This window comes from Rattus rattus, chromosome 12 (genome assembly GCF_011064425.1).
Source record: "Rattus rattus isolate New Zealand chromosome 12, Rrattus_CSIRO_v1, whole genome shotgun sequence".
Classification (NCBI taxonomy): Eukaryota; Metazoa; Chordata; class Mammalia; order Rodentia; family Muridae; genus Rattus; species Rattus rattus.
In genome coordinates, this window is record NC_046165.1 from 70,216,444 (window position 1) to 70,228,491 (window position 12,048).

General features: G+C 46.3%; 1 protein-coding gene across 1 annotated transcript in view; it reads left to right on the forward strand.

The window, feature by feature from the left end:
* Window positions 1-2,435: 2,435 nt before the first annotated feature.
* The window catches only part of Slc7a8 (solute carrier family 7 member 8), a 59,922-nt gene continuing 50,309 nt past the window's right edge, over window positions 2,436-12,048 (forward strand). The window contains exon 1 of the mRNA XM_032917557.1: window positions 2,436-3,204. Coding sequence (XP_032773448.1) covers window positions 3,051-3,204 — 154 coding nt within the window. The 5' untranslated portion in view covers window positions 2,436-3,050. The remainder of the gene's footprint in view (window positions 3,205-12,048) is intronic.

Sequence of the window (12,048 nt, forward strand, 5' to 3'; positions counted from 1 at the left end):
TGGGCTTGGTGGCACATTCCTTCAATCCGAGCAGAGCTCTGTGAGCACCATGCCAACTTGGTCTACATAACCAGGCCCAGGCCAGCCAGGGTTATTTAGCGAGACCCTGTCTAAAACAAAACAAAAATTGGCTTTGTTAGCCAGACTTGGGGCTGCACACCTTGAATCCCAGCACTCGGGAGGCAGAAGTGGGCAAATCAGTACGAGTTAGTTCAAGGCCAGCCTTATCTATATAGTGAGTTCCGGGCTAGACCCTGGCTCAAAATTGACGGGGAGGAGAAAGGAGATGTTTTTCAGGAAGACTGTAAAGCAGTGCTTAAATGCAAAAAGAGAAGGTAGAGTTTAAGGGAAATGTGGGCCAGGGCAGTAACCAAAATGTAAGAAATGACAATTAATTTTTTTTCAGAAATTTCTCTCAACATATTACATTGAGACTTCTTTCTTTCTCCTGTTCAATACTAGTTGTATGGATTTTTGACACATACAGCATTTGTGCCACAAAAACATCACCAGCCTAGAGACATAATAAGAATTAAAGGTCCCTTTGAAGGCGGGAGACCCCTTTTCTAGATTTTCTATTTCACCATCAACAAACAGCTGCAAGCCCCTCATAATCTCCAGGTACTAAAGAGAGGGGAATACCGGTTTTAACAAGCCCCCCTTCCCCCTTTGCTGCCACACTGTACCCCCCAAATCTGTTTGGTTCAAGATTTATAAAATCTTGTAATTTTCTTTGTTTTCCAACTTCGCAGATCGGGAGTGGGGCGGATGCTTCCACATTGCTCCGAGTCACTCCTTTCTGGAGAGATCGCAAATCCATCGCACACTCATATCAACCTGCACCGTTCAAACGGAAACTACAAAATATCACCGAAAGAACTCACATGTGAGGAGCAGAGCCGTTTTAATCCCTTGATGTTGAGATCTGAGCAGATGTCTTCACATTGGATTGCTTAATAATGAATGAATCCATCAAGTTTCCCCTTGTGCTCCCTAAGCTTGGGAGGAGAAGCTCACACTTCTCCATGCTTCCCCGACTTGCCCCTCACTTTCTCCCATGGAGTTTTGTGCTATATACTCCAACCTTGTCTGGTCGTTGTTGAAAATGATTTACACGCTCCCCCCACTTTCTTCTTCTTTTTGCTGAGGCCTTCAATCTGCTATATCTTAAACCAACAGAAGGAGAAGGGGTTGAGATCTCAACCTTTGAAACCTCTCCATACTTGCTGAGTAGGGTGATCAAGGGGCAGACGGGGAAGGGAGACTGTCGGCTGGACTTTACCCTCTCCGGGAGAGCTGTTCTAGATAGCTTAGCCAACCCCACTTCCAAAGGGGTCCAATGTATTATTTTCTTGAAAGATCTAACGGTTTTAGAGCATTTTCCAAAAAAGCGAAACCGATTTTGTGTAGTTAGTGGTCAGGAATTGCGTTTGTCTCATTGAGACAGAATCTCACTTTGTAGCCCAGGCTAGCCTTAAACTCAGAGAGCTCTGCCTGTCTCTGCATCCCAAGTGCTCAGATGAAAGATGTGTGCCACTAGGCCCTTTGGAATTTTATTTTTTAGACTTATTTTTAAATCAAATCACTTTGTACAGTATGTGAAAAAAAAAACCCTAGTTTTTCAGCGTGGAATATAATATTGTTTCACGGTTGTTTTTTTTTTTTTCTTCCCCAAAGTACTTTACAGTTAGAAGTAGACACAGTTCATGAGGTGAAGCAACAGTCTTGAATCAAGTTCTTCAGGGAAGTGGGCGTGCAATGCCAATAAACTTAACAGTTACCATTCTTAGCATCAACAAATCTGCTTCCTGATCAGTGAAGAGCTCACGGTCCCGAAGTTCAAAGATTTTGTGATAAAATATTAGGGGTCATGGGCCAGGTCAGAATCCTCCTTACCCTGCTTCAGACGAATGTCGCAACTACCCCATATTCTTAATAATTTTATTTAACTTTCTTGACAGTCCCTAAGAGAAACTCTTCAGCCTAACTAAAGTCCTTCCACAATGCCCCCTACCAAAACCTACCCCTACTTCAGGAAACAGCTTGATGACGATATCCCGGCAGCTTTCTCGACCTTGTCCTCAAATGATCCACACCTAAACATTTTAGTACACTGGTCAGTGTATTTCTGAAGGCATCAAAAGCCTGCAGAACTGTGTGCCCTTACAGAGCACACAAATGCTGTGAGACCTGAGATGCAGCCTTGGCTTGTGTCTTCCCCCTGCGGCCGACCCTTCCCTTGTTTCCACTAAGAAAACAAGAAAGAAAGAAAAAAATGTTTTAAGGCCTTTTCTCCGTGATCTTTGGGGGGTAGGGGGCACTAATAATTAAATAGAAGGGGAGGGAGGAGATGCGGCTGAGGATGGCGAGGAACGGAGGAGGTGGGGGCGGAGCCTCGGTCCGCAAATAAACGCCGCAGCCGAAAGGGAAGCACATTCGCGAGCGCAGCAGCCACCCTGCCCTCACAGATGGAACGATCTGCGGCGTGAGCACGGAGCTCGGAGCGGACAAGGGCGAGAAGGGGCGACCGCAGCAGGTGGAAACCTGATCGCGAGCCGGCGAGCGAGAAGAAAGTACCTGAGCACCGCTCCTCCTCCGCCCTCTCGGCTAACGAGAACTACTTTTACCCTCGTGGTAAAAGAGACTTAAGGGAAGGTGGAGGCGATCTGTTTCATTAGGAGGGCTGCAGGGAAATCCTGACCAGAGCAAGCCGCCGCCCGGTACACCGAGCAGAGCCATCCTGGGCTTCTGAAGATAAACGCTTTCCGGAGAATTCCAGCTGGAGTCGCTGGTACAGTTCTATTTTTGTATTTAGATATATATGTTCTTTGCCTTCCATTTAAAAAGCACGGCCCTTGTTTGTTAGCAGTGACACGTGTGACTCTCGTTTGCTGTCACTTTTAGAGCCCAGGAGCGCTCGCTCTCCGTTTCTGAAAAGGGCGTTCTAATTGGAAACTTGTTTTTCCGCGTATCTCTGCATTTATACGCACGAGCGTTTAGAAAGAGACTGCTCTTTTTAGCTTTTGGTGGTCGGAACCCTACGGAGAAAGATGGAAAAGGGAACCCGACAGCGAAACAACACCGCGAAGAACCACCCGGACCGCGGATCTGACACCAGCCCTGAGGCCGAGGCTAGCTCGGGAGGGGGCGGAGTAGCCCTGAAGAAAGAGATCGGATTGGTCAGCGCCTGTGGTATCATTGTAGGTGAGTCCAGGTCCTTTGCGGGCCCCCGGCACCACACCACCCCCTCTCCAGGGGTCCTCCGCGGGACTTTAACCCCACCAAAGCCCCTAAAGCAGCTTTGCTTTGTCTCTGACTTGTGTTGTCCACCTGCACCGGCCAAGTCAGAGCTCTGGAAGTGATGTCTGTCAGACATCGCTTCAACCAAGCCAGGCTGAGCCGCTCTCTCCTTAGAATAGAACAAACAGGAGTCAGGAACCATGCTGGCTCTGCGCACCAAGTATTGCCTGGGAATTTATTAGAAGTGTAACAAATTCTTTCCGGGTTGTCACTATGCAGTTCTGATCCGGGAGATCCTAATTCAGGCTGACACATGGATTTTTAACTAGCTTCTATGCAGCCACCCTCTGCAGGCTGCGAACCTGCTTTTGAAGCTTATTTTGTTGCCTTATGTTATGAAGCACTGTGGTAATACCACAAAGAGCAAAAGAGCAGTAATAAAAACACTTCGTAATGATGGTTCTTTATAGGCTGGTCCATCCTATGTAGCATTTGTGAAATAGATGTGACAGCCAGGCTGTTCTTACTGTCTCGGATGAGGAAAATATGGAAGGGAGAACCAGCTGACTCGACTATGTTCTCTACACGGAGTTTTCAGTTTCTCTGGTTGCCTGTGTGTGTGTGGGGGGGGGTGTTTTAACACACACAGAAGACCCTGTGAGGTTTGTAGAGGGAACCCGGAGTGAGTGGATTGTGGAGTACAGGAGGAATTCATGGGTGAAATGTGTGCTCTGTCCTGGAAGCTCTCTAGGAGAGGAGCTGGGTGATCCAGAGAGTGCCAGTATAGGTCTTGCTTCCCAAGAGCACTTGTGCAGGGCTCAGGCTTCCAGAGACAACTCTCTCGTCTACAGAGGACACTCTTGTCTTTGTAAGGAAGCCCTGCAGGTGGGCGCTGGGCAGTGGCTCCTCACTACCTTCCCTCAAAAAGGGGGCTTTGGTCTGCTGCCTTCCGCTGAGGGCTTCTTCCCAGGGAAAGCACCACAAGACTCTCAGATGCGTCCCTGCGTGCTCTCTCTCCTCTGGAGTTCCCTGGCGAAGGTGTACTGTTTCTTGCTGCCCATAAACTAGTTTCTGTCGATGTAACAGTGCTCTGTGAACAGCTCAGGGACGTTTGGCACCAGAGCCAGAGTGACACTGGAGAACATCCTTGAAGTCAAATAAAATCAGCACAGCGTTCAGATAATCCTCTCCACCTCTGCACCCTGACTTCAGTGGCCATGTTCTTTCCAATCCCCTTCCAGAGTGGAAGGTTATCTATATACTCCAAGTATTTACAGTTATAAAGAGACAATGTTGTGAGGGAACAAATCCTCAAAACAGGACTCACGATCTGAAGCTCACATTATCTGGTCTTACTATATTTTTTAATTCAACGCAACCTGTAGAACACATGTCAATTTAAGATCTATAAATAGGCCAGAGTCTGTTATGTCTTTCATTAATTTGACGGATAGGCTTTGTATCCCCCACCCCACCTTGGGGAAGTATCTGATTCATACACATATATGCATACATATATACACACAAAAAAAAACCATACACATATACACACACATAACACAAATACCTATATATACACAGACGCACATACTCATACATACACACACATACTCACACACACATACTCTACATACATACATACATACATATACACTTACACGTATATACTCATACATTCATACACATACACACTAACATACACACATACTGATACACACTCATACACACACTCATACATACATACACACTCACATAACACACATACCTATATATGCACATACACACATACTCACACATACACACTCAAACATACACACACACTCACACACACATACTCATACATACATATATACATACATACACACTCACACATTTATACTCATACATGCATGCACATACACACTAACATACACACATAGTGATACACACACTCAAACCTTTTTTTCTCATGGATGCCCACGCAGCCCACAATATATGTAGATTTTCGTGGATAGAAGATATTCTCCTGGTTTTTTTTGTTTGTTTGTTTGTTTGGGTTTTTTTTTTTTTCTGGAGCTGGGGACTGAATCCAGGGCGCTCTACCACTGAGCTAAATACCCAACCCCAATATTCTCCTATATACTAAGGTTTTGGTTCTTTAAAAATATATTTATTTCAAGTCTATGAAGATATGGGGATGATCAGGTATAATAAGTACAGGTCCAGGGTCGATGCCACTACTGATCTGTCCACAGCCTCATGGGTAACGAGAGACAGAAAGAACTCCTCGTGGTGACATCACAGTTCTGGCTGGATACTCTGGGTGATTTTAGGGAAATCAGGATATTTTTCCAGAGTGTTAGAATCATGTTACATTCACTTCAGCTGAGCTGAGAAAGACCTTCCTTCTTAAGGATGACATGGAGAAAATCTACCCTCCCTCCTGCATGACCATTGAGAAGCCAATGTGAAGAGACAGTGCCCCGCCCTCTTCTGGGGGGTTTCTAAGTGGATGATGAGCTCCATTTTTTTCAAGACCAAGGAAGGGCAAGGATCAGAGATTGTCCTTTCTATTCTCTGTGGAGTCCAGTGATCTGGGGCTCTGTATTAACACTGTAGAATAAAGGTAAGAAAAGCAATTTGAAAAGACACAGGAAGGGCTCGGGAGATGGTTCAGTAGTTAAGAACACTTGTTCTTCTTCCAGAGAACCCAGGTTTGGTTCCCAGCACCCACTGGTGGCTTACAACTGTCTATAACTCTAGCTCCTGGATATCTGACACCTGTTTCTCACACACACACACACACACACACACACACACACACACACACCATAGACATCACGAATATAGGCAAAGCTTATACACATAAAAATAAATAAACCTAAAAAGACTTTAAGTCCATACTACCCTTGCAGAGGACTCAAGTCCCCCCCCCCCGCTCCCGCACCCACAATGGGCATCTCACAACCACCTCTGAGCCCAGTTCCAAGGGATTCACCATCCTCTTCGGCACCCAAGAGTACGGGGCATTCGTGTAGTGGACATACATTATTCATGCAGTCATCCACATGAAATAAGTCTAGTTCTTTAGAAATGATCCAGTGAATCAGATTCTGTATGGGAAAGTAACATTTGCCCCGGTTCTATGAGTTTCGTTCTCTGCTGGTTTAAAGGAATAAGTTAAAATGTTTCATATAAGCTCATAAAAGTTTATCCACAGCTGTCCTAGATGGTTAGAAGTAACAAAGGGATGGCAACTATTACGGGAATGTAAGCTGGACCAGTGAACTCACGCTCTAAAGTTATCTATGGCTCGATCGGGATGCACGTGCATTAAACAGGGACCACTAACAATTAACAGAGTGGTCTGTTTGGCAGCAGCTGGGATAAAGATAAAAGAACGGTGGAAGGCAGGAGAGGAGAGAGGGTGTCAGCAACAACCAGTTTTAAGCCTTTTGGAGGATGTGGGGGAAGATGAGTAGTGAAGATAATTCTTAGAGATTTTGATAATTCTTAAGAATTTTGACACAGTTGTTGTTTCCCTGAGCAACAGTTTTGACTTGGAGGTGCAGCTTGGCGGCAGACCATATGCTTAGCGTGTCCCCAGACTCTGGAGTCAGTTGGAAGAAGGTCAGAAGAGAGAGAGGGAGACAGATTTTATGTAACGGCTTAGCCTGTGATCCCAGTACTCGGGAGGCTGAGGTAGAATCATTGAGAGTTTGAGACACAGCTACAAAGTGAGGGCCAGAGAGCAGAGCAGAGGACAAACTCGTCCTACACATCTCTGAGTCAGGACAGCAGGGTGACTAGAATGGAACCGTCACTCCTGTGACTGTTGACAATTGACTGGGGTAAAGGAAAGGAAACACCAGGGCTGCCCCAGTGGTAGAGCATTTGCCCAGTGTGCACAGGGCCCTGGCTTCACTATGCAGAGTCCCCCCAACCCAATCACTTCTCTAAACCAGACCCGGGAGCAGGTGATAGCAGTCTCAGCTCTCCAGAGGTTAAGGCAAAAGCATCTTAAGTTTAAGGGTGGTCTACCTAACACCAAGAGTCTGTCTCAAAAGAGCGAGTAATACGTACTTATTAAAGGACTGTTGGAAGCCTAGCTCAGGAAATTGTTTCGCTAGGGTTCATTGCAACAGCCTGGATAATTCTTATTTATTTATTTATTTATTTATTTATTTATTTATTTATTTTGTCTTTTTTTCGGAGCTGGGGACTGAACCCAGGGCCTTGCGCTTGCTAGGCAAGCGCTCTACCACTGAGCTAAATCCCCAACCCCATTTTTTTTTTTTCAAATTTTCTTTTGTTAGTCGTGGTGATGGTCCTAGAGGCTCAGTAATGGCAAGGCACCGAACTCGAGCCACACATACCCCCTCCTTGTTTTAATGGTGCCCTGGCCCGAGCTGCCAGACTGTTGCCCTCAGGTATACAGCTGGTCAAGGAGCACTCTGGGAGGCAGATGAACTGTGAATGTAAACTCTCCCTAAACCCCAAAAGGTGTGAGAACAGAGAATGTCATTTACCGCCGATGATACCAAAGTTCCCGTTGATAGCTGCCATTATTAAAACAAATGTTCTGTGCCCGGCACTCATTATCTCTTTGTCCCTCACAGTAATCTCCATGTGCCCAGCGCATATTATCTTTTCCCTACAGATAAGGAAATGGAAGTTCTGAGGAATAAGCAATTTGCCAAAGGTCGGACAACAAAAATTTAGGAGCTAAATCTTTAGCACTATTATCTACTCTATGTATCTACATGTCTCTCTCTCTCTCTGTCTCTGTCTCTGTCTGTCTCTGTCTCTGTCTCTGTCTCTGTCTCTGTCTCTCTCTCTCTCTCTGTCTGTCTGTGTGTGTGTGTGTATCTACTACTCATGTGCAGGTTGGGAACAACTTGGGGAAGTCAGTTCTCTCATTCCACTCTGAGTCCTAGAGATGGAACTCAGGTCATCAGGTCTGATAACAAACACCAGACCCCGACAGATACACCTCACCGTCCCTATTTCTATGTGTTACATAGTAAATGGGCATTTCCTTGAAAATCTCAGCAGTAGTCCTTATTTTTCCAGATGAAGCAATCATTCCTGTGTGTTTCTAATGAGGGAGGCTCTAGTGTGAGGGGAGCTGGGTGGCAGCTGAGGTTGGATGGACGGGTGTGTGTGTGTGTGTGTGTGTGTGTGTGTGTGAGTGTGGCACCTGTGTGTCACAGTAACACTGAGGGCACTCGGTCTGAAGGGGTAATACAGGCCTTGTTCTCATTAACCCCTTGGTAAACCAGAGCATTCTAGCCCTGTGAGAGACAGGTCCACAGAGTTTCTGTATGTCTAAGCAGCTTTATACCAGTATTCAGGCACTTAGCTGGAAACACCGGAAGTTAGGCTTAGAATCAAAGAAGCCAGCAACAGAGCCTCAAGGAAAGTGCGTTTGTGATGTTTTCAGCGTGCGGTGTGTTCCTCAGGGAGATTCGCAGCTCAGCAACACTGGATTCAGTCTGCATCACTGGCTCAACAGAATCTTTTTCTTTTTTAAAAAACCAGGTTTTTCTTCTTTTCTTTAGCCACAGGTTCTTATGATGTAGCCGAGACTGTCTTTAAATTTGCCATACAGCCCAGGCTGATCAAACTCAAACAATCCTTCCTCCATAGCCTCCCACGCTCTGGGCTTGTAGGCACGCCACCATAACCAGCTGCTTGCTTGCTTGTGTTTGGTGGTTGTGGGAAGGTCGTTTTGTATTGATTGGTTGGTTGATTTTTTTTTAAATATGTTTTTTATTATGTATGTCTGTGTGTGGGCATGAGCATGTGAGGACCAGTGCCTGCTGAACCAGAAGAGGGCATCAGACACCCCCACCCCCCCCAAAGCTGGAGTCACAGGCAGTTCTGGGCCACCCAACTGTATAGCCCAGGCTGGCCTCAAACTAGTGGCTCCTTTTTCAGCCTCCCAAGTGCTGGGACTGCAGTTGCAAAGCACACATCTAGGTTTGTTTGCTTGTTTTGGGGGACAGGATCTTGTTATGCAGTGCAGCCTGGCCTTAGAGTTCCATTTCCTTTCTCAGCCCGCGAAAGGCTGGGGTGAACGTTAAGTTATGTGCCACCACATCCAGCTAGAACAAAACGGTATTGCTTGAGCCCTTACTGAATGCCAGTTCCTATACTGTAAGGCCTCTGCTGGTATTATCTTATTTAACCTGTCAGCAATCTTATGGACGTAGTTATAATATAGCTATTTTAAGTATGGGAAGAATCAAGTCATGGAGCTAGTGGCTGACTTACTGAGGCCCATATAGCTGGTAACTGAATGGACTAAGACCAGAGCCATTTCTAATAGCAATACAGAGAGAGGCCAGGAGAACTGGTCCCTTCCTGTCAAGTGGTAATGGTAGTGGAGGAGGGTACCATTAGAGTGGGATCTGGAGACACCGTGAGTGTGTAACATTGCAAGACTTTGCCAACTGAGATCACTCATACCTGTGATCTCAGTTCTTGGAAGGGCAGAGCAAGAGGATCCCAAATTTAAGGCCTGTCTAAACCACATCCATGAAACTGGACAGGTGTGAGCGTGTGTGTGTGTGTGTGTGTGTGTGTGTGTGTGTGTGTGTGTATACTCGTGCACATGCACACGCATACTTGCTGACTGGGGGGAGGGGTGCACTGGCCTGGTATGTGTGTGTCCGGCACAATTTCAGGTCCAAAGATTTCAGACCATTTTGAACTACACGTCTTTAGAAGATTTTACGTTTTAGCCTCTAACATCACACACGGATTGTCTGATCCCAGAACCATTTGTTGAATGTTGCCTAGAGCGAGCGAGTCTGAAAATTTGTTCTCGAGTTCATGTTCCACTTTTAAAAAAGCCATGGGAATATTAGGAGCTGGTTCATTCAGGATGAAAATATATTAAAACTCCCATTGTTTTCCAAGGGAATCTGGGACAGAAGCCAGAAGATTAAAACCATTTCAAAACAAACACATCTTAGTGAGGGGGAAAGGTATAGCCAGCAATGGAATAATAAGGATCTGTATCATTCGGTGCGTGCTTACTGCTTCTCGTGTACAGAGTGCCTGGTAGGAACTTCATGCAGTCTGCACAACCAGTACCAGTGGAGAAGTAAAAGTTTCAAGTAGGTAAATGACCAGCGGACAGCAGAGATCCCTTCCCACCTGAGTCCTTGAGCACTGCACACAAGCTCCCCAGCGTGGAGTACAAGGTGGCTGGACCAGGCATCCTGTCGCAAGCTTCCTGCCTCCAGGAACCAGAGATTTCAAGGGCAATTTGTTTGAACTTGCAACTATATGACTCAAATGTGCTCCCTCAAAGGGCAAAGCTATGTAGAATGAGTGACCAGCAGGAAATACTTAGTCTAGGGGGGAAAAAAATCAGTTCCCAGCAGAAACTTTAAGAAGTAGCTAAGTAGCAATGCCAGCTCTTGGGAGGTAGAAGCAGGAGGATTGCTGCACTCCAAAGCCAGCCTGGTTCACAGCTAGAGTAAATTTCAGAGCTGTCAGGACTATTTAGCAAGAGCCTGTGTCTATTTAAAAAAAAAGAAAAATCTAAGAAGCAGACCCCAGAGCCCGTTTCATTTCAGCATTAGTGACATAGCAGAAACAAAACAGAACGGAATAAAACAAAAACAAAAAACAAACAAGCAAACCCCTGCTGTGAGCAAAGCAAATGGCCGCTTCAGGGAGGTGCACCACACGCAGACCTGCTCAGAGTTAAGTCACGCAGTTTATTGAAGTGGAGTAGAGGTGTGGGATTTAGGATTGGGCCCCTCCAGTTGCCAGGCTACCGAGGGAGAGAGAGCTAAGCCAGGAGTCTGCTCCCAACTGAACCAAAAAAAAAAAAAAAAAAAGCTTCAGGAATTTCTGTTGTTGTTTTTCATGTTTTCTTGTTGTTACTGAGGGATGACGGGCAAGATCTCAAAATGCAGCCAGGAGCAAGCTGTTCCAGGAAGAGATTCTGATCTACAGAAAACAAGGACCATTCGGGAGCTCCGGGCGGGAGGTGGGAGGTCAGGGGGTGGGGGGTCTCAGAAACTGCTCTCCTCCGAATCCCCACCTCCAATTCCAGGGCTTGAACCCAGGACCTGCTCTGCCTTAGGGAATGCTCTCCCTCTGAGCTGTATCCACTGGCTCCCTTCCCTAATTTTTAATTCCCTGCCGAGCATATGGACCAAGAAGAGACAGACCCTACTGGCCTCCCAGAACATGCCAACTGGGAACTGTCTTCACCACGCTCATCTCCCGGGACACCTGGGAATGGCAACACGGAGGCCGTAGAGTAGGGTTATTAGACATGGACGGGGGCTGCTCCGTGTTTTAACGGGGATTGAACATATTAGGCCTTGTGCTGAGCACGGGCGAATTTCATTTCTAAGAAGCAAAATAATCCCACAAGTCTATTCTGAGCCGTGCTATTTATAGAACGAATGAAGTTCAAGTTGAAAAGCTTTATCGATCATCTCATCCCTCATCCTTTGTCACGCTCGCGGGTTCTCCCATTGGCTTGCTTTAAATATCCTCGGCATCAGCAGTGACGTCACTGCTGGGGAAAAGGTTTCACGGTGCGCCTGAAGATGTACCGGAGCCCAGGCTGAGCCGCGCATTAGTCAAGCCAGTGCTGCAGTTCTCACGAGCGTTTCTCATCCGTGTGTCTCAAAGGGTGCTTGCTTGCACGTGGATGGAAGGCATAAACACTTCAGCTGCTCCTTTAGAGTACAGCTCCAGGGGTACGGTTAGCAAGAAGTAACACAGGAACCTCGGACTGCTTTAAGTAGGCATTTAGGAGCGGGTGTGGCAAAACATGCTTGTAATCCTAGCACTTGG